Consider the following 22,031-nt stretch of genomic DNA (forward strand, 5'->3'; position numbering starts at 1 on the left):
ATAATGTGGCTGGTAAATAGGTCCGAACCAGATGTAGTGGAACATTCATTAACTGTTGTGCAGAATTGACAGGACTTGGGGGTGAGGGTATAGAAGGGGGGGCGATTTGGAGGAGATGGCCTCAATTTCAGGATTAGAGGACTGACTTGCTTGCTTGCTGGTCAGGGCAGCCAGCAGGTCCGAGGAAGTGTGGAAGGAGCTGTGGGTGAAGGGGAGGAAGAATGAATCCAGTTTCGTACTTGAATGGGGCGGGGGGTGGTTTGGCTTGGTGTTCAAATAGATGCTTTGTTTTCTGAGCTTGGGTGAGTGACCTGGTACCCGTACTTTAGTTTGGGGTCCCTCTGTCTTTCCAGGTTGCAGTCCTGCATTGAATTCAGGCTCAGCGGCACTGAGGTCTGCAGGCGGCTCTCTGCTGCCCCTTTGTGGCAGAACGCGGACTCAGCAAGGAGACTGGAAGCTGTCTCTGGTTCAGGTCTCAGGAGGTTTAGAGGCAGACTCCTAGTTAAAACTTTACAGAACTTAATGGGGTCATAGAGATGTGATGAGTGGGTATCTCAAAACACATCAGGGTAGAATTGTAATCATTCTTCACATTTTGATAGGCTAACAAGATAAAGTAAGTGCTGGTTTTGACTCTTCCAGGTTTTTTTTTTTTTTGGTTAATTAATATTAACAATTTCTAACTAAGTGGCTGTAAGAGGATTCTCTAACCTCACTTTGATACTATTTTATCCACTTACTGTATAGAAACAAATAGCTAATTGATTAGCTAATCCCTACTTCTTTTTATGGAACACTTTTTTTTTTTTTAAACCGTATATTTGGTAGAACCTTCCTGGAGTTACTGAGTATGTTCATACAGATGATTAATTCCATGGTAGCTTGTTACAGTTCATAACACACGTGACAATTTTTAATCCGTTTATGAGCATATATCATTTATGCTTACTTTTGAAAGCTGCTATTTTAATTGGCATAAGCCTTATGATTTTTAACTAAACTTCTTTTCTAGACAAGCTCCGGAGAAGTATGCCTAATCTAGCTCGGATGCCAAGTACAGCTGCCGCCACCAGCAATGCCATCTCTCCAGTCACCGTGAGAAGTAGTCAGAGTTTTGACTCGAGCTTGCATGGAGCCGGAAACGGGATTTCGAGAATACAGTCTTGCAGTAAGTATGGAGATTTGTAATTTTTTTTTTTGGTAAGTTTCATTTGTAACACAATTAGAAAAATATCTTACTATTCCATTTTTTTCTTTTGAGAACATAGCAGGAAATTTTTCTCATTTTTTCACTTCATACAATTTAGCATTTTCATTAGTGCATATGTTAATAAATTAATAATTAGTAAATTATATTTAATCTTCACTATCCAAGGATAGCAGTAGAAGTACTACAGGATGATTCATTTGTTCACTCATTGTCTAAACAAAGATAACCTCTGTTTTCCTCGCAGGGCTGCCTCTTTCTAGCTCTATCTGCTCGATGCCTTTCTTCTGAAGAAAGCACACTTGTTCAGTCTCGCTGTTACTTTGGTCTTGTTGTTCACCAGTCCAGAGCTTTGTTCCTCCCAAAATGAAGCTCTGTTTTAGCATGTAGAGTAGTATTTATCTGCTCCCCTTCAGCTCCCTACAGTTTGTCGTTCATTCTCTGTATGCTTTACCCAGCAGTGAGCAGTGCAGTGAGCGTGAAATCTCATCTGCACGTGTTTTTATTTTCTGTGCGGATGTGGTGGTTCAGGTGTCCCCCTCCCATTCCGACTCATGCTGTTTATGTGGGTAGTTGGGATTAAGTCTGAGAATACCCCTGGCAGGTGGACTGAGGGTCACAGTTCCAATAATGATTCGCCCCAAACACAGGAGGCACAAAGTGTGTTCAGAGTGGGCTGACCAAGAGTCATCAGCCAGATGTCTAAATCTGTACCCAGAATGACTTGAAGCCCTCCTCCCTGAGTGCAGTTTTGGGGCTCAAGTGGTATTTTGCCCCTTGTGACTGTTTTTTCATTTCAAAATGGGAACATTTACTGAGCGCGAGGAACGGTGCTAACCGGTTTTTATCTGTTGTCTTAGTTCTGCCAGTAAACCCTATGAGGTGGTTTCTGTCCTTGCTCCCATTTTGCAGATGAAGAAAAAGTAACAGTAAAAGCTGTGCAGGTGAAGGACTAGAGCTAGAAACTGTTCTGATTAGCCCGGAGTTTATGCCTTAAACTGCAAACATATTCTGACTCCCGTGTGCTGTTCTTTCCCTTTCTTTATGCAGTCTTTGCTGTTTACTTTTATCCTGCGGTGCAAACACCACACATCCTTTGAAAAGGCTCCATTGATGACCTCAATAGATTTCCCCATAAAGTTCCAAAACAGATCTAGGATGGATTCGATTTTTGGTGCTTCCCTTTTTCAGTGTGTCATATTTCAGTCTTTGTATTTATCGTCCACACTGGCTCATCGGCTCCCTCTGAGCTTGGGCCCTAGCTTAGCTGATTTTCTGCTCCCTGTCCCTGGCACCCTGCCTGGTATTTGAAGAGTTTGCTGGGAAGGTTTCAATGTATGAGTAAGTGAATGCCCTAGGGCTATTTTAGGCCTTGATCGGTTAATACTGGAATTAACGACTTGTGTCAAAACACAGAAGACAACCTACGGAATCTGCTGAGGGTGGCGGGGTGGAGGGAGAGCTGCGACTTTACTGTGAGGCAGCCGGGGAAGCTGGCCAGAGAGCATGATGAAGTTTAACTGAGGTGAGCAGACAGCTCTCTAGTTGAGGGCTGCAGTCGATAGTATTAGCGTAGAATGGGAAAACAGTCCTGACAGTAGCAAATGTAATAATTAGGAATTTTTGTTAACTCTGACTCCGTGTGGGTTAACAGCATGATTTGAGGATGTCCACAACAACAAGTGGCCAGTTTTGACTGAAGTGCTCAGAAGCTGATAGGGATCTGTCAGGACGTAGAAAACGCCTCGAAGTGCCCAGTGACCAAATCTGTGACAGTTTGAGGCCACCGAAAAAAATAATTCAAAAAGATTCTAACCGGTAGAGCAAACAATTACAGGTCCATATTTAACGGATAAAATTTATGAATGGAGAAGGGGAAATTTTTCTTTATAGGAGACTTCCAATTCATCAATGTAAAAAAAAAATAGAAAAATCAATGTTTGAAAATCAAGCAGGATAACGAGAGAAGAAAAACCCTTCAGAGCACTGCTATGTAAGAGAAGGTCAGTCATACACTTCTCAAATCTCAGGATTCTCTTCCCATTTACTTTTATTAGTAAGTGTTCCAAGTGATTATTATGTATACGTTCTGGGTTTATATCTTGACGATCCCTAGTTCTGGGCCATTTTACTTTCTGGGAAACACAAAGGTAAGATAATGTTGAAAAGGCAATGTGATACAGAAGGAAGGCCATTGGATTTGCAGTAAAAAAAAAAAAAAAAATCTGAGTTTGGGTCTTAATCATAAGTTCTTGAATAAATTATATGTCCTTCTGATTCTTGTTTTTTTATTTGTACAACTGGGATTTTGTCTTAACTCACATCATTTTTTCCACTTCTTTTAAAATACTCCAGTAGTTATCTTCAATAGTTTTTGGTTTTGTATATAGGAGAATTTATAAGATGTTTTCCTGAGTAACTTGTGTAATTTCATTTCAAATGATATGGATTGGGGGTCACTGAAACTGTAGATAAATTTTAGAATTGGAATCTTCATAATATTCTTCTAACTCATTACCCTGGAACCCCTTTTCATTTTGATCTTCCATGTCTCCCACCAAAGTGTTTGTAGCTTCTTGGTGGAAGTTTTCTGCCTCATAGTTAAATTTATTCCTAGGTATCTGATTTTTTTAAATATTTTTATAGGCAGTGTTCTTTTAAAGTTTAGTTTCTGCTTTGCTGGTATTTAGAAATAGTTTTTTTTTTCTTTTTGTATTTTGATACTGTATTCAGTGACTTCGCTAATAACTTCATTTATCCTGATGGTTATAGAATTTGGAATATACCTTACCTAATGAGTGGATATGAACACTGAAACCTGTTCAAGAATGTTCCCCAAACCCCACACTGAAATAACCCAGCCTTTCATCATCAGCCGAGCAGACTGTGACATTCCTATAACCAAACACTGCGGAGCAGTGCGGACAACATGGCTGAATCTCAGAAACATGATGCTGAGTGAAAGAAGCCAGAGAACGTACTGTGTAATTCCATTTCTATGAAGTTCAGAGTAGGAGTAACCAATCTGTGGTGACAGAGTGAGAATAACTGTCACCATTATGGGAACAGTGAGTGGGAGGGGGGTAAGAGCCTTCTGGGCTGCAGGTAAGGCTCCGTCTTGGTGTGACTGGTGGTTCCACAACGTGTTCGCTTTGAAAATGGAGTGCTAGACGTAAGATTTATGTACTTTATGTATACTAGGTTTTTTAAAAGCGACTGAGCCAAATTCACATTGGATTTTAAAATCTAGGCTTTGTTTTCATCCTGAGCAGTTTAGGCTTACTGAGCAGTTAAGAAGTATGGAGTGCCTATATATCCATCTCTATCCTTTCCTTTCCTGGATTCCCCTGTGAACCTCTCGCGTTAGTTATGTTGCTTTTGTTACTTGGTGCATTTGTTACACCTGACTAGCCAACGTATCGAAATATTCATGGTTAAAAGCTACCTAATTAAGGAATTGTAGAATTGGTTGGAAAAGAATTTAGAGATTATTTGTCCACTGACAGAAGTTTTACAGTGTCACGAAAACTTGCTGGGATCAAAACTATCCCAGAATCTTGTGTGGACCTTAGTCTGCGTTGAGTTTTGACTGCCTGCGTACATGAGCGTCAGCATTCCTGTGTATGGACTTCACCTGACAGACACTTAAGCAAAACTATTTTTTTAAGGAAATAATTCAAGAGACATTAAATAAAACAAGGGACATATTTTGTCTTTCTCCCTTCCTATTTTATGGTTAAGTTCAAAATCGGTTAAACTACTTTAGAAAATGTTGGGTGTGTAAGTATATTGATGTAGTTTTTACGTATTCTTACACGGAGAGCTGTTGTTCTCAAGGTACTAATAGTGCTGGTTGGGTGGTTACTAAGTGACAGGCACCACTCAAAGGCTTCATGTGGATTAACTCATTTACTCTTCCCACCAACTCTAGGACATTGGTCAATGCCATGACGAAAATATTTAACCTGTAATAAGCTGTTCGTAACCTATTGATGTCACCTCTGTCTTCCTGTCATCACAGTATTAATTGTCCCTCATTTTATTTTCATGAAATCCTCCCCAGAGCGACCATCAACATCCTAATGTCTTCCCAGCAAGCATGGAAGAAACTGTCCTGTGAGAACTCAGGGCTGGTTCCATTCATTAAAAGGAAGGAAACTTGTTAGATGGGGCTTCGAGATAGAGTTAGGTACTCAGAAATGTTGCTAATGGACAGGACAGGTGATGTGTCAAGAATTAGAATGTTCTAGTACTCACTACTGTCTGGAACCCACATTTCATTTCTGTGTGTTCCCTTTCAGACTCTAGTGGCCTTGAATGGGAGGTACCTTTCCCGAGTTGGGTAGCCGCGTAAGTTTTCTCTCTCGCCCCTGTCCTCTTCCTTTCTAGTTCCCTCCCCAGGACAGCTCCAGCACAGAATCCACAGCGTGGGGCATTTCCCAGTGTCTGTGCGGCAGCCGCTGAAAGCCACGGCCTACGTGAGCCCCACCGTGCAGGGTGGCGGCGGCAGCACGCCTCTGTCCAACGGCCTCCAGCTGTACTCCAGCTCCGGCATCCCCACACCAAACAAAGCCGCCCCGGCCGGGAGCGTGGGCCGCAGCGCCCTGCCCAGACCTTCACTGGCAATAAACGGGAGCAACCTGCCTCGAAGCAAAATTGCACAGCCTGTTAGAAGGTAGGAACCTTTGTCTGCTCCACAGCCACTTTTGCAGTTTGAAATTGGAAACCGCAGCAACCATCCTCCCTTTTGGGGTCTCCTGCACGCTGCCCTTCATGACCTGACCGCTGACCCCCTTCCTCTGGAAAGTGCTGGGGCGGGGGGTGTCCCTTCCTCCCTTCTCACTTCACTCCTGCTGTGCCACCTTCGCTTTAATTCTCCAGGTAAGCTCCGTCTCTGGGGCTTCTGTGTATTTTCCTTCCCCCCAGTAATTCGCAGGGCCTTTCCCCTCCTTCAGGACCTTGCTCAGATGACCTCTCTGTCCATAAGTGCAAGTCCAGGGGCGGTTGTAGCTCCTTTTCTACCCCCTCCTCCTTCCCCTTTTCCCCCATAGCATTGATCACTGTCTGAGGGATTACAGAGTCTCCTGACTTCCTAGTTCACGGTCTGACTGTCCTCTCTAGAAATGTAAGCTTCATGGGGACGGGGGAGGGTGGTAATGAATATAAAACCCCAAGGCTAAGGACTGTGCCTAACACAGGATAGAATTGTAAATATTTGTCAAAATAGTAATCTTTTGTCAAAATAGGCAAACGCGTTAGGCAGGCATGTGCATGCACACCCCGTCCCCAGCCTGGCTGGGGGACGGTGCCTTGGTGATCCGGAGCTGGGCCTTTGTTCGCTTATGCTGGTAAGGTGAGTGTGGTCCAGCTGGAACTTTTCTTCTTTAAAATTTCAGATTAGTTGCAAGGCACATATCAGACAAGCTCATGGTCACGATGTGCCCTTCTTGAACTGGAGATCTTGAAGTGTTTTAACTCAATGAGAATGGCACATCAGGGATGGTTTTGGAAGAGCAGACTGGAGGCAGTAACCGCAGACCGCTCCCGACCAGGAATGAGGCTGTGGACACGGGGGGCTGGATGGGTCACAGTGACGGTATGAAAAGGGGTGTTGTACGAGCAAGCAGTTTTCCCTTCTTTTGTGTTAATATGTGTAATTATTTTCCGATTAGAATAGGTGCTCAGGTAAAAAAATTCAGAAACTATTAAAAGTAAACAAAAGTGAGTGAACGCCTAATCCCATTATTCACATAGAAAGCATTTTGTTGCGTGTTTAATAAGTTCCAGCTTATTCTCCCCCTGTAAATGCAGATGGTGTTACGTTCATGGCAGAATAGAATCACATTATTTGATGGGTGTAGGTTACCATGACCCTCCATTGGTCCTTGAATCGGTCTCCAAGCTAAGCTCGTCTCATGGTGGACACTGCCAGGCTGTAGGCGAGGATGTCCTCCCAGATTTAGGCCAACACTGGGTATTATTCTTTGCCAATATGCTAGGCACATCTTTATTTGTAAGGCTGCAGATTTCTTCATGTGAATTTGCTGTTTGCATTCAAGGAAGTACCCATTTGTCTTTAGACAGAGTTTATCTTTCTCTTTCTGGTTTGAAAATACCCTTTGTCCACGAAGGATATGTTGCAGTTCACGCGTAACAACACCTGTGGCAGCGAATATGCTGAGACTGGCGTTTCCAGCCGCCGAGTGCGTGGCGAGGGTCCAGTGCACGGCGCCTGGCGTGCTCTGGAACATGCTAGTAGCTGCTAACCAAGTGTCAGGACTCCTGGGAGTGTATTCATGGGTCCCTTTCCATCCCCACAGTTTCCTTCAGCCTCCAAAGCCTCTGTCTTCGCTCAGCGCTCTGAGGGATGGGAGCTGGAGAGACGGTTGCTACTGATGCGGTTCGACGTGCCCTGGAGCACGGGAAAGGAGTGGAAATGAGGGTCGAGTTACCTAGCTGGCTAGGTAACCGTGAACGTTGGGATATTCTTTCCCTTCTGCATTTTAACATATTGACTACATTGTTTTTCAACGGACCAAGCGCCAGAGACTAATGATTGCACTTAAATATTTGCCTGAGAGAATACCGCACCGGTCTTGGAGCCGTGGTCGTGGTATTGTGACACTTAGATCTAGGGGGTTTTTGTAGAACTGCTATGTACCTGAACACTTTTCGAGAGGATTGAGATGTATCGATAATGCTTTGTCATGAGTTTGTTAAAGTACCTTGTTCAGTTTACTTACGTGTTCTAAACATCTTCCCATTACATGTTTGGTGTTTTAATACATTGCATATTTACAACTAGGTTCTATAATTTATGCTTCGAAGTTTACTTTTTTATAGTTTACAGGAATTTTATTTTTTGTGCCTATTTCTTTTTACACCTATGTGAACCACTATGGAACAACTTAAATTTTGTGCCATAAAAATATTTTTGTGGTAAGGTACTATTTTTTTAGCTCTAGGGATAGATCAGCAAAAATCCACCATACAATTTGAAAGACCTAATTTTATTTTGAATGAGCACAACCTGAGCTGAAGCATCGCAAGGAGGTAGCCACACAGCAGTTAGAGGCTCTTGTCGTTTTCTTTGTTAATTTATTGTTATACATGGGTTTCCGATTTACAAAGGCATCACGGGCTCATTGCACTTAATACCTGCAGTGTTTGCTACTGTGCCACGATTGATTTTCACTACTTTATTACAGAGGATGAGAAACTGTAATGTTTTATTAACAATGCTTCTGCAAATGGATGCATTTTAAAGCAAATAAATCTTTTTGATAGACCTTTTACAAAACCCATTTGCACTAATGAATGCTTTCTTATGGTATATGACTTAATATTTGTTACTGTGTACACTGCTCTTTTGGAATGTTCAGAAATAAAGACTATTTCAGCAATATCAGGTCACGCATGGCTGTGCAGCATGAGCAGTAAAAACACCATCTCTGTTTCACTGTCATTGTGAAAGCAGGTGTTGTCGCTTTGTTCTTAGGTGGGCCATCTATAGCTGACACTCACGTTTGAAAACTGTTTCTCTAGAATACCCCTGGTAAGAATGGGAGGTTTCGGTTTTGCAGTGAGGTGTAGGTCCCTTTTAGAACGGCCGTCAACTCAGGTAGCCTCTTGCCCAGAAATACTTGTGGATGAACACTGTCCGTGATGAACATTTCGTGGGGGTTTGAGTTGAAGTATCAGCAAACTATTATTCTCTGTTAGGTCTGATGTATGTTACAGGAAAACTTTTCACCTGAAGGTACTATGGAAAGGTTAGGCAAAGGTTTTAATAGAAACTTACATATAATCCCATCCAGAACGGCTTTAGTTAACTCGCCGAGGAAATGAAATGTGAGCTAGAGGAGGTGTGCGGTACTGAAGAGGAAGGAATATTTTTTGAGCACTTCTTTAGTGAGAACTGTCCTAGAGATTTCACGTACATTTGTCTATTCCAAACCACCTGCTGCTCTCACCATTTATAAAATAAACACACAGAGTCCAAGGTAGCATGTTAACCTTATGCAAACGTTTCACTAGTTGTGAAGCTGACTTAGGAATCCAGGTTTAGCGGATCTCAAAAATCTGTTTTCCCCACTGCTGTGCTCTCCTATGAGCGCATGTAATTAGTAGATTTTTTTAAAAAACGGGTTTCTATTCTGCTAAGGAAATTAAAGGACTAAATTTCATTTTCATTTTCATTTTCAATTACTTCTATCCAAAAAAGTCTGTTTAGCTCTTGGGATGATAAAGAGCTCTGTGCTTTGGATCTCACATTCCAGTTGGCGGGAGACACAGTACACGATCAAGTGAGTGAATTGCAGTGTAGATCCCTACTGCTCCCGAAGGCAACAAAAGGTGCTCAGAGTAAGGCGGGGGAGGTCGTTAAAGCAAGAGAAAACTCGAGTCCCGGAGAGCTCACACTATTAAATGTCACCTGCCTAGATCTCATTAAGAACTTGACCCTTGCAGACTTGGGAGATGGAGAGTTAGTCCTAAAGTTACTTCAGACTTTTCCCCTGGAGTTCTCCAGAACACCAGCAGCCTCTCGCATAGCATCTCGTGGGAACTTACTAGAAATGGAGGTTTCCCACCCCCCAGGCTTACTGGAAGTGCCCTCCTGATCTGAAGAACTTCCTCCAGAACCACCCCTGAAAAGGCTTAGGATGGAGCAGGCCTGCTGAGCTGGAGGAACAGAAAGGCCAGCGTGGCTGCATGCAGACGGACAAGGAGGACAGTAGCAAAGAGGTAAGGGTGCTGTGGTCCGTAGTGCGGAGTTTCACGGTACTCTGCAAGGGGAGCCGTGTGCCGTTCTGAGCATCAGAGCTCATGATTTGACTTAGGTTTAAATACATCACCCTGGCACTTGGGGGAGACTAGACTAGAAGGTGGCAAATGTAGATTAAACTGTTTGAGTAATCCAGGCAAGAGAGGTGGAATTGGACCAGAAGGATTGCACGGGGGGTAGTCAAAGTGGCCAGCTTTGGGGTATATGCTGAAAGTGGAGCCATCAGGATTTCTTAATGGACTGGATCTACTCTGTTCACAAGTGGAAACAAGCCCTTCTGGCTGGCAAGTAGAAGGGTGGAGACAAGGAGGGCCGGGACTATGGCTGAGATCAGCAAAGCGAGTCTAGATGGAGAAGAGGACTAAGGACTGGGAGCCGGGCATGTGGGCCTCCTAGCTTACGGGAGTTCTTCATCCCGGTGGTTTGGTTTGGTTTTAGGCAGGGAAAGACCTCCGAGAGCTTCGTTTTCCGCAGGTGGGAGGGGAATCAGAGATGGTGTCTGGTTAATAGATTTGAGCGGAACTTAATCTGTACTAGTTGTCACAGTGTAACCAGTTATCACAAAGCCTGGCAGCCTCACACAAGCTCTCACAGTTGCCATGGGGCTGGAGTCTGGCCACAGCCCAGCCAAGTCCTCATGCGTAGGGTCGTGCCCCAGACTGGCCTGGGAAAGAATCCACTTCCACGTTTACTCACAGGGCCGTGGGCAGGATTCATCTCCTTGTGTGTGCGGCTGAGCAGAGGCCGCCCTCTCTTTCTTCCACAGGGCCCTGTCCTGGGGCAGCTCCCAGCACTGGGGCTGGCTTCATCAGGATGCCCAAGTGAGAAGTTGCAGGAGAGTGAACCAGAAATGCGGAAGGTAGTCTCGCCCAGCTTAATCTTGGAAGCAATATCCCATCACTTGGCCATATTCTGTTCGTGGGAAGCAAGTCACTAGGTCCAGTCCTCCTTCAGGGTGAGGGGTTTTTATTATTTTGCTTTCCACCTATATTTTTATTATTCATGTGGTGATTTAGTTGTTTTAATAACACTGAAAACTCCATCCTTACCCCAGTTTTTCTGTCATAGAGCAAATGCCTTTGTGTGTATGTGTCAATTGCAATGGTCTGTTCTCGCAGAATCCCAGAACCGTATTTTTTTTAAACACTGTAGCCTTATAGTAAGTTTTGCCAAACAGCAAGGCCATCTTGCTATCGTGTTTTCCCTTAGGAGTGTCTTGGTTATTCCTGTCCCTTTAGCTTGTTCAAAAATACACATGGACTTGCAGTCAGTGACATTCCAGAAAAACATCCTGTTGGAATTTTGATTGGAATTGCATGGAACTTAATCAGTTTGGGGGAAATGGATTTACAATATTGAGTCTTATAATCCATGAACTTGATCTAAATCTTTCATTGATTGAAGAATTCTTTCATCCCTTAATTGTGCCGAGTGCTTCATGGAGCGCTTTTGTACTCTGCCAGATTAATTTCTAGGTATTTGATATTTTTATGCTATTGTGAGGGATATTTTTAAAGATTTTACTTCTAGCATTTTCTTGAAAGTTTTATTCAACCTAAAATTTATATCAGTTATATATAATTTATTGTTAGTCTTTACTTACATAGTCAAATGTATGAGAGTGAGTTTTATTTCTTCCTTTCCTGTCCTATCTTTGCTTTATCTTGACTGTAGTCGTCAATGCAATATTAAATACAAATGATATTTTTCTTTTTGCTAATTTCAAAAAGAAAGCTTTTTTTACCATTAAACTTTCAAATTTGCTAAGAGCATTTTTAATTACAAAAGTGAATTTTAGCCATTTTCTGGATCTATTAAAATATCTCTTCTAGTCTTAATATGCCAACTTGATGATTTTTTTTTAATATTGAATCAACCATGATTTAGATATGAATCCAAATTGGCCTGGATATTTTATTCCCTTTTAAAGATAGATGGATTTGATTTATTAATGTTTAGAATTTTTGTCCAATTTTTTGAATAAAATTGATCTGTAATTTTTTTTTTTTTTAAGATTTTATTTATTTGACAGAGAGCATGAGAGGGGAGAGGGAGAAGCAGAATCTGCACTGAGCAGGGAGCCCGATGCGGGACTCAGTCCTGGGACTCCAGGATCATGCCCTGAGCCGAAGGGAATTGCTTAACAAACTGAGCCACCCAGGAGCCCTGATGTAATTTTTCTTAATTCTAAAACCTGATAGAGATAATTTAAGATAATGTTAGACTCATAAGATGACTTGAGAAGTACTTTGTGTTCTATCTGGACAAACTTGTATGATATTGGAATTATTTCTCCTTTAAAAACAGGTGATAAATCTCATTGGTGAAGCCATTGAGGCCTAGAACCCAGGTCATGTTTTAAAAATCTGGTGTTGTGTCTACTTATTGTACTTCCACAAGCATTATAAGAAAACCTACCTCAGTGATGGACATCTACACCACTGCCAAATTTTGCTTCATGTCTTTTGAGGATGTAGGATTTGGTGTATATATATATATATATATATATATGTAGATATGTTTTATCTTTCTCACAGAGTGAACCTGTTATTGGAAATACTTTTTTTTTTAATGACTAGGAATCTATTTTTCTGATATTAAGTAGCTACAATAGATTTTTTAATATTTGTAGGATATATATTTTTTAAACCTTTGCTGTCAGACATTTATCATTTATATTAAAACAGCATATAGCTCACTTCTTAACCTGGTATGAAAATCTTTGCCCCTCTCCTTGAGCATTTAAGCCAATAGTATATAAAATGACTGACATATTTAAAAATAAATTTATGAGCGTTTGTTACATCTGTTAGCTTTCTCTCCTAGTGGTTTGAAAATTATACCCTAATGCTATTTTGTTGTCTATTAGGAATTAAAATTTCCATCCTTCACCTATCAAATATTAACTTTTACCATCCTCGTAGGCAACACAAGGACATTGTTACATATAATCTGGTATCATCTTACACATTAGCCTCCTGACTCCTAATCTCTGTATAGGCAATTCAAGTCTCAGCCAGAGACTGGGAAAGAAAGATCATATGTAGATTTGGGGGCTCTCTGAAACTGAGAAAACAGAGTTAGCCATGTAAACAATGCAACCAAAATAGGAGATGCTTGTGGAGTGTGTCATCCTGGTGACTTGGGGAATTTACTACAGGGCACCCCAGGACCTCTTCTACACAAGGCCACTACTGTCAAGACCAGGTGTAGCTGACCTCCCTATTACATGGAAACAGAGTCAGATAAAATAAAGAGACAAAGGAAAATGTTCTAAATGAAAGAACAAGACAAAAATCATAGCAGAAGAGCTACCTGAAACAGATATAAGCACGGTGTCTGATAAAGGACTTCAATAATGGACATAAAGATACTCACTGAACTTGAAGAAAGAGTGCATAACCTCACTGAAAACTTTAGCAAAGAGACAGAAAACATTATAAAAAGTGAAGAGTTCAATAACTAAATAAAAATTACATTAGATGGAATCAGCAGTGGGTTAGATGCAGAAGAAAGGATCAGTAATCAGAAAAAGTAATAGAAAGCAACAAAGATGAGCTCAATAAATAATATAAAATATGTGAATAGGTTAAGGGGACTCAGTGACGTCAGCAGGTATCACAACATTTGCAATTTAGGGATCTTAGAAGGAGAAGAGGGGACAGAAAACTTGTTTGAAGGCATAATAACTAAAATGTTCCCTACTCTAGGGAAGAAAAAACACATCTAGGCCTCAGAAGCACAGAGAACCTCTAAAACATTGACCCAAGAAGGTCCACATCAAGACACATAATTAAAATAGCAAAAAGGAGTGATAAAGAGAATTTTAAAGCAGAAAGAGAAAAGAAGAAAGTTTCATACAAGGGAAACCCCAGAAGGCTGTGGCAAGATAGATAAATTTGAAGTGCTGAGGAAAAAAACCTGCAGCCACTAGGATGAGTACTCTATCCAGCAAGGCCATCATTAAGAATAAAAGGAGAGGGGGCGCCTGGGTGGCTCAGTGGGTTAAGCCTCTGCCTTCAGCTCAGGTCATGATCTCAGGGTCCTGGGCTCAAGCCCTGCACTTGGCTCTCTGCTCAGCAGGGAGCCTGCTTCTCCCCTCTCTGCTTACTTGTGATCTCTCTCTCTCTGTCAAAGAAATAAAATCTTAAAAAAAATAAATAAATAATAAAAGGAAAGTAGTTTCCCAGACAAAAGTTAAAGGAGTTCTTCACCACAGACTTAGCCTTACACAAAATATTAAAATTCTTTGGAAAGGGAAGAACATAACTAGAGTATGAAAGGAAAAAATTTCACAGGTAAAAGCAGACATTAATAAAAGTAGTAGATTAATCAGTCATAAAGCCAGTATGGAGATTAAGACACAAATAGTAAAATCAATTATATCTATAAAATTAGTCGAGTACACAAAAAAATGTAAAATATATGCATAAAATATGGAGAAGGGAGTAAAAGTTTAGTGCTGTTAGAATGTGTTCAAACTTTAACCATCAATTTAATAGTTACTGAACTTGAACACAAGACTGCTATACACATAAGACACTGTACATGAACTTAATGGTATCCTCAAATCAAAAAACCTCTATCAAACCACAGGAAAAGAAATGAACTGAGAAGAACTACAAAAATAATCAGAACAATTAACAAAATTGCAACAAATACATACCTATCAATAATTGCTTTAAATGTAAATGGACTACATGCTCCAATCAAAAGACACAGGATGACAGAGTGGATAAAAAAACCCACTACCCGTCTATATATTGCCCCCAAGAGACTCACAACTCAGATCTAAAGATCCATGTAGACTGAATGTGAAGGGCTGGAAAAACATCTACCATACAAATGAAAGTAATAACAAAAAGCAAATTGGGGTAGCAATATTTATGTTGGAAAAAAAATGTACTTTAAAACAAAAGCCACAACAACAGACAAAGTTAAGTGCACTACGCAATGATAAAAGGTGTAACAATTGTAAATATTGCTGCAGTCTCTGCACTGGGCATGGAGTGTGATGCAGGGCTCCATCTCCCGACCCAGAGATCATGACCTGAGCCGAAAACCACTGAGCCACCCAGATGCCCAGAGTTGCAGAACTTCTTAACAAAACCTTACCAAACAGAATCCAAAGATATATTTAAAAAGTACTTACCAGGGGCGCCTGGGTGGCTCAGTGGGTTAAAGCCTCTGCCTTCGGCTCAGGTCATGATCCCAGGGTCCTGGGATCGAGCCCCACATTGGGCTCTCTGCTCCGCAGGGAGCCCACTTCCTCCTCTCTCTGCCTGCCTCTCTGCCTAGTGTGATTGTGATTTCTCTCTGTCAAAAAAAAAAAAAAAAAAAAAAAAGTACTTACCAGGGGCACCTGGGTGGCTCAGTGGGTTAACGCCTCTGCCTTCAGCTCAGGTCATGATCCTGGGGTCCTGGGATCAAGACCCACATCCGGCTCTCTGCTCAGCGGGGAGCCTGCTTCCCCCTCTCTCTCCCACTCTGCCTGCCTCTCTGCCTAATTTTGAGCTCTGTCAAATAAGTAAAATATTAAAAAATAAAAAGCACTTACCATGATCAAGTAAGATCAATTCTAGGAATGCAAGAATGGTTCAATATTAATAAATCAGAGTAACACAGATGCAAAAATTATCAACATGTTGGCAAAAACAATTAAAAAACTTAAAAATTCATTTACCACAATCAAGTAGAATTTATTACAGGGATGCAAGTGTGGTTTGCTATTTGCAAGTCAATCAATGTGATACATACATATCACATTAACATGACAAAGGGTGAAAACCATCTGAACTGATGCAGAAAAAGCACTTAACACAATAATACATGCATTCATGACAAGAACTTCCATTAAGTAGGTTGAGAGGAGACATACCTCCACATAATAAAGACCATATAGGATGAACAGAAAGCTAAAACATATTTAATGGAGAAAAACCAAGCTTTTCCCTCAAAGACCAAGAACAAGACAAGAAAATCCATTATCACCAGTTTAATTCAACACAGTACCAAAAGTCCTAAATGTACCAGTCAGATGAAAAAAAAAGTCATCAAAATTGGGGGGAAAAAAAAGGTAAAACTCATTAAGCAGATGACATAGTACATGTTTTATAAACAAAATTCAAACTATTAGAACTGGGGCACCTGGCTGGCTCAGTGATTAAGCGGCTGCCTTCGGCTCAGGTCATGATCCCAGGATCCTGGAATCCAGCCCCACACTGGGCTCCCTGCTCAGAGGTAAGACTGCTTCTCCCTCTCCCACTCCCCCTGCTTATGTTCCCTCTCTTGCTGTGTCTGTCAAATAAAATCTTAAACAAACAACAAACAAACCAACTATTAGAACTGATAGATAAATTCAGGAAAGCCAGAGGATATAAAATATATAGAAACATGTAATTTTTATACACTAATAACAGAGAAACAGACAGAATTTTTGAAAATATCCCATTATCAATTACACAAACCAGCAGGGGAAGACTCATGCTCTAAAAATGAAAAAACATGGAGGAAGGGATTTGAGGACTACACATATTGATGGAATGATAAAACATGTTAAAGAATTGCAAGAATGAATACTGTGAAAATGGTCATACTACCCAAAGCAAGCTACATATATGAAGCAATCCCTATTAAAATATAGCATTTTTTCAGAGAACTAAAAGAATAATCCTAAATCTGGTACCAAACCACAAAAATCCTCACACAGTCAAAGAAATCTTGAGAATAAAGAGTAAAGCTGGAGGTATCATAGTCCCAGATTTCAAGAAATACTCCAAAGCTATAATTTTCCTCTGTGTGTGTGTGTGTGTGTGTGTGTGTGTGTGTATAATGTTACTGGCACCAAAAATAAACACAGATGAATGGAGGTAAATAGCCACAGAACAAACTTAAGCTTACATGGTCAATGAATCTACAACATAGGGGGCAAGGATAGGCTATGGGGAAAGACGGTCTCTTCAACACATGGTGTTTGGAAAACTGGACCACTTTCTGACCCCTTACACAAAAATAAAATGCATTAGAGACCCACATGTGAGACCTGAAACTATAAAACTGCAAGGGGACATTTGGCAGTAACTACTTGGACATGGGCCTTTGCAACTCTTTTTCTGGGTAGGTCTCCTTAGGCAAGGGAACCAAGGGCAGAAATCAAATACTGGGACCACACCAAAATGCAATGCTCTCATACAGCAAAGGAGACCCTCAACTGAATGCAGAGACAACTTACTGAATGGGAGAAAACTTATGCAAATGCTACATTCCATAAGGGTTTAATATCAAAAGTATTGGAAGAATTTTTACAAGTCAACACACCACCACCAAATCATCGGATGAAAACATGGGCAGATGCCCTCAATAGACATCTTTAGAGAAGACATACAGATGGCCAACAGACACACGGAAAAGTGCTCAATATCACTAGTCATCTGGGAAAAGCAAATCAAATCCACAGTGTGGTATCAGCTGACAACTGTCTGAATGGTATAACCCAAAGGATAGAAATATCAAAAGTTGCCAAGGGTATAAAGAAAACAGGAACCCTCATGCACTGCTGGGCAGAACATAATTTGGGGCACCCTATGGGGAAAAGAGTCTGAATAGTCTTTCAAAATTGCAGAGAAATAACGTGATCCATTATTTCCACAGCCAGGTACCATAGGCTTATCTTCATGTTTGGAACTTCAAAAACAAAACAAATCAACCTGCCAAGAAGAATCAAAGAAGCAAACGAAAGCAGACTACTAAATACAGAGAACAAAGTGGTGGTCGCTAGTGAGATGGTGGGCATGGTTCGGGGTAAAATGCATAAATGTTATCAAGGGTTGCAAGCTTCCAGTGAAGAAACAAACACTAGGTATGTGGAAATTATTGCACAGGGAATATAGGCAATCATCTAGTAATAACAATGTTTTGTAACAGCTGGCAACTACACTTATGATCAGCGGTTACTAATGTTCACAATTTTTACATCTTTATGTGTACACTTGACACCAATAGAACATGTCAATAATTCCATTTAAAAAGTCATTTTATATTGGGTTAAAGAGTGCAATATTGGAAGCGAGCACAGGTTCGTATCTTGTAAAAGGAGCTGTATGTACATAGAAACAGTATGTACAAATTATAGAAGTGGCAGTGCTTGGCAAATCCAGGATTGTCTCATTAACTACACTGCAGGGTGCCAGAGAGTGTTAGAAGAAAGAAGCTCAGGAATGGGCAGGATGTAGTTTTGGGATGTCCTTTTATCCTATCCAATGCATAAATGGAGAATATCATCTAATACTCTGTTAGCCAGGGTTTAATTCAGATCGCACAAACTATTCTAGTTGTTTTGAAGCAAAAGTCTTTGATGGTAGAAATTAGCACCTACAAAATTATTGGGAGAATGGTTTGGCTGGGCCAGGCTGGGCCTCTCAGAAAGGCTTTCCTAGCACTGCCAACCAGGAGACAGGGAGGTGGTAAGGGACTGGGATATAGGGAACTGGAACCACTGGCTTCACTAACACACTCTTTAGTTTGGTCTGTGGATCAGGCTGCATGCAGGCTGTCATCACGCCTTCCAGATCCGCACTAACAAAAAATAGATTGGCCATGGGTCTCGTGTGTCTCACCTGTGAAAACAGTGACCAGATGGGGGCTGCTCATGCTGCCACGAATAAAGCCAGTGCCTCTCTGGCTGTACTTGTTAACAAAAACACAAGACTTCCCTGAATGCTCACCTTTCACTACAAGTACATCTGATTCATGGACTCTCAGTTGCTTCCAGAATCCATTCAGCAAGGAAGTCTAAAAGATGAGGTTTTTAGCTTTATTTCTCTACACTGTAGGGAGAAATACCCAAAGGAGCCCCATGATGACCATGGAGATGACTGTATTCATCTAGTGGATAGTAGAATGACTGGAAGAAAACAATTGGAGAGACACAGAGAAAGTAAAATAGATAGGATTTAGTGACTTACGTAGGCTTTGGATTAAACAGAGCTAAGCCAATTTATCAGGTTGGGCTGGAAAAATTCATTTAGTGAACACCACGTCCACTGACTGACTGGAGGGGAGTGAGGGCTGTGAGGTGCTCTTCTCCAGTATCCAGCAAGAAAAATTATTGGAGGCTACGGCTGGACCAGATCTTTTGCTACGGCATAACAGGTATCTCCATTTTTCTAGCTCAGATGCCATTTTCCTTATCTCACTGCTGACTGCTAAGCCAATAACATACTGAGAGAGAAGACTGAAATCAGATCAACCAGATGGTTGTACACCCAGGTTTGTGGCATCATTAGTCATAGGAGCCAAAAATCGAAGTAACCCAAGTGTTCATCTGCAGGTGAATGGGGTAAATTAAATGTGGTATATACATATAATGGAATTCTACTCAGCCTTAGAAAGAACAAAAATTCTGACACATGCTTCAACATGGATACGATGAGTACATTATGCTAAGTGAAATAAACCAGTCATGGAAAGACAAATGTATGATTCTACTTAAATGAGGTACCTAGATTAGTCAAATATAAAGTGGTTGCCAGTGGCTAGAGAGCTTTTCACTAGGGGAGTAAAGGGGTTGAGCACCACATTGGGTACCCCCAAAGACGTGCATCACAGAGACAAGCCACCAAAACATCTTGGTTTTGGAAATCAACAGTGTTTATACCCATGGGACCAACTCTGAGAAATGGCTGATATAGGACTTTCACCCTTGGCCTCACTCACCCCAGGGATCAGTGCAGAAGCAGCTGATTGAAAGGCACCCAGTCTTGTTTTCGTACCTTAAAGCTTTGATCTGAGGACAAGGCCTCTAATTTGCTGCCCATGTAGGAGTCTGCTGGGGTACCCTGTGGGGAGGGTCATCTTCCCATTCTCCCTCTGCCATGATCCTGAGTGCCAGTTTTTCCCAGGGGGGAGCTTTTACATACATCTGTGCTCTGGTTTTTATGTCTGAAACCACAGATTTTATGGCTTTTGCCCAGGGGAAACCCCTGACTGCCTAGCTCTGCTGGCCAGGGGCCATGGATTCCTGGATCCAATGGGACTATAACAAGTAGAGAAATAGTACTTTGGCACGTTACCACCCACGGGGCACTGCACACACCTCAGACTGAAGCACCCCAGTCTTTCTAGACTGGGCATGAGGGGCAGATCTGGTTTTGTACACATCTAGGAACATACCGAGGAGTTCCCTGGTGACAAAGGGTGGTGGGTGCCATCTTTGTGCTCTCCCTCTGCCTTACTCCAGGTTACCAGTATGTCCCAAAAAGGAATTTGTACACTTTCTGTCATCCTGATTTGCTGGCTGCCATCTAGGGAACATCTGTATACCACCTGGATTTGGTGGCCAGGGAGATTTATGCCTGTGATCCCACAGGCTGTTTATATGTGCATACTTTAAAAACTGCTTCCTAAGGATCAGGTCTTGGCAAAGCCTCAAACATGGGGAACCACTAAAAACAACACTCTGCTTGGGCAATCACAGAGGTTTGAGAGACAACAAAGAGCTAGGGCAGGGATATACAATAAGTTCCATCTCCTGCACAAGGCCACTACTTCAAGACTGGGAGAGGTGACTCTTTTATCTAATGCACACAACCCAACAGAAGCAATCAAGCAAAATGAAGAAACAGTATGTTTTAAATCAATGACAAGATAAAACCTCAGAAAAGGTCCTTAGTGAAATGGAGATAAGCCATTTACCTCGTAGACTTCAAAGTAATGGTCATAAAGATACTCATCGAACTCAGGAGAATGGATGAACACAGTGAAAACTTCAACAAAGAAAATATAAGAAAGTACCTAATAGAGGTCACAGACTTGAAGAGTATAAAGCTAATCTGAAAAGCAGATCAAAGTGGTGGGACTTGCACTGTGGCCATGGATGTGTGGTCCTCCTCATGCCTCCTCCCTATCCAGGTCATTGCTCACGCTCACTCTCCTCTTCCCAACCCCATGGAGAAGATGGAGCTGGTCCGGAAGGTGAAGCTGGCAGATCAGGCCAAGCGCTATGAGACATGGCCACCTGCATGAAGGCTATGACTGAGCAGGCATTAAACTGTCCAATGAGGAGCACAACCTGCTCAGTGGCCTACAAGAACATGGTCGGGGCCACAGTTTAGCCTGGAGGGTCATCTTGAGCACGGAGCAGAAAACCAACACTTTCAACAAGAAGTTGCAGCTGATTAAGGACTATTGGGAAAAAGTGGGGTCTGAGCTGAGGTCCATTTGTACCACGGTGTTGGAATTGTTGGATAAGTGTTTAAGAGCCAATGCAACTAATCCAGAGAGTAAGGTCTTCTATATGAAATTGAAGGGAAATTACTTCTGGTACCTTGCTGAAGGTGAATGTGGTGATGATCGAAAACAAATGATAGTTCCCAGGGAGCTTACCAAGAAGCTTTTGATATAAGCAAGAAAGAGATGCAACCCACATACCCAACTAGCCTGGGGCTAGCTCTTAAGTCTTCTGTATTTAACTATGAGAGCCTTACTAACCCAGAGCTTGCTGCACACCTGATATACTGCAGAACATGATACACTGAATGAAGACTCCTACAAAGACAGCACCCTCATCACGCATTTGCTTAGAGACAACCTAACTCATGGACCTCGGATAACTCAGGAGAAGAACGTGATGTGTCAGAAGGGACTGAAAACTAAATGCGTACAGGGTGTCATTCTTCTTCCCTTCAAGAATTTTTTTTTTAAAGATTTTGTTTATTTATTTGACAGAGATCACAAGCAGGCAGAGAGAGGCAGACGGGGCGGGGGGGGGGGGAGGGGGAGCAGGCTTCCTGCTGAGCAGACCCCGATGCGGGGCTCGATCCCAGGACCCTGAGCTCATGACCTGAGCCGAAAGCAGAGGCTTAACCCACTGAGCCACCCAGGTGCCCCTTCAAGAAACCTTTTTACTCATCTCCATTACTTATTCCATTTGGATTTCCTATAGCAAAGAAACCTATTCATGTGTATGGAATCAACTGTTTATAGTCTTTTTACACTGCAGCTTTGGGAAAACTCCATTCCTTGATTTGTGTTTGTTTTGGC

General features: G+C 41.8%; 1 protein-coding gene and 1 pseudogene across 2 annotated transcripts in view; both read left to right on the plus strand.

The window, feature by feature from the left end:
• The window catches only part of SLAIN1 (SLAIN motif family member 1), a 61,878-nt gene extending 53,268 nt beyond the window's left edge, over positions 1 to 8,610 (plus strand). For both annotated transcript variants that reach the window (XM_045978487.1, XM_045978488.1), the window contains 3 exons: positions 1,013 to 1,168; positions 5,597 to 5,882; positions 7,528 to 8,610. In XM_045978487.1, the coding sequence (XP_045834443.1) occupies positions 1,013 to 1,168; positions 5,597 to 5,882; positions 7,528 to 7,603 (518 nt within the window). In that variant the 3' untranslated portion in view covers positions 7,604 to 8,610. The remainder of the gene's footprint in view (positions 1 to 1,012; positions 1,169 to 5,596; positions 5,883 to 7,527) is intronic.
• Positions 8,611 to 20,936: 12,326 nt separating this feature from the next.
• Positions 20,937 to 21,644, plus strand: LOC123925278 (annotated as a pseudogene).
• The last annotated feature ends 387 nt before the right edge of the window (positions 21,645 to 22,031 follow it).

This window comes from Meles meles, chromosome 14 (assembly GCF_922984935.1).
Source record: "Meles meles chromosome 14, mMelMel3.1 paternal haplotype, whole genome shotgun sequence".
In the NCBI taxonomy this organism is placed as follows: domain Eukaryota; kingdom Metazoa; phylum Chordata; class Mammalia; order Carnivora; family Mustelidae; genus Meles; species Meles meles.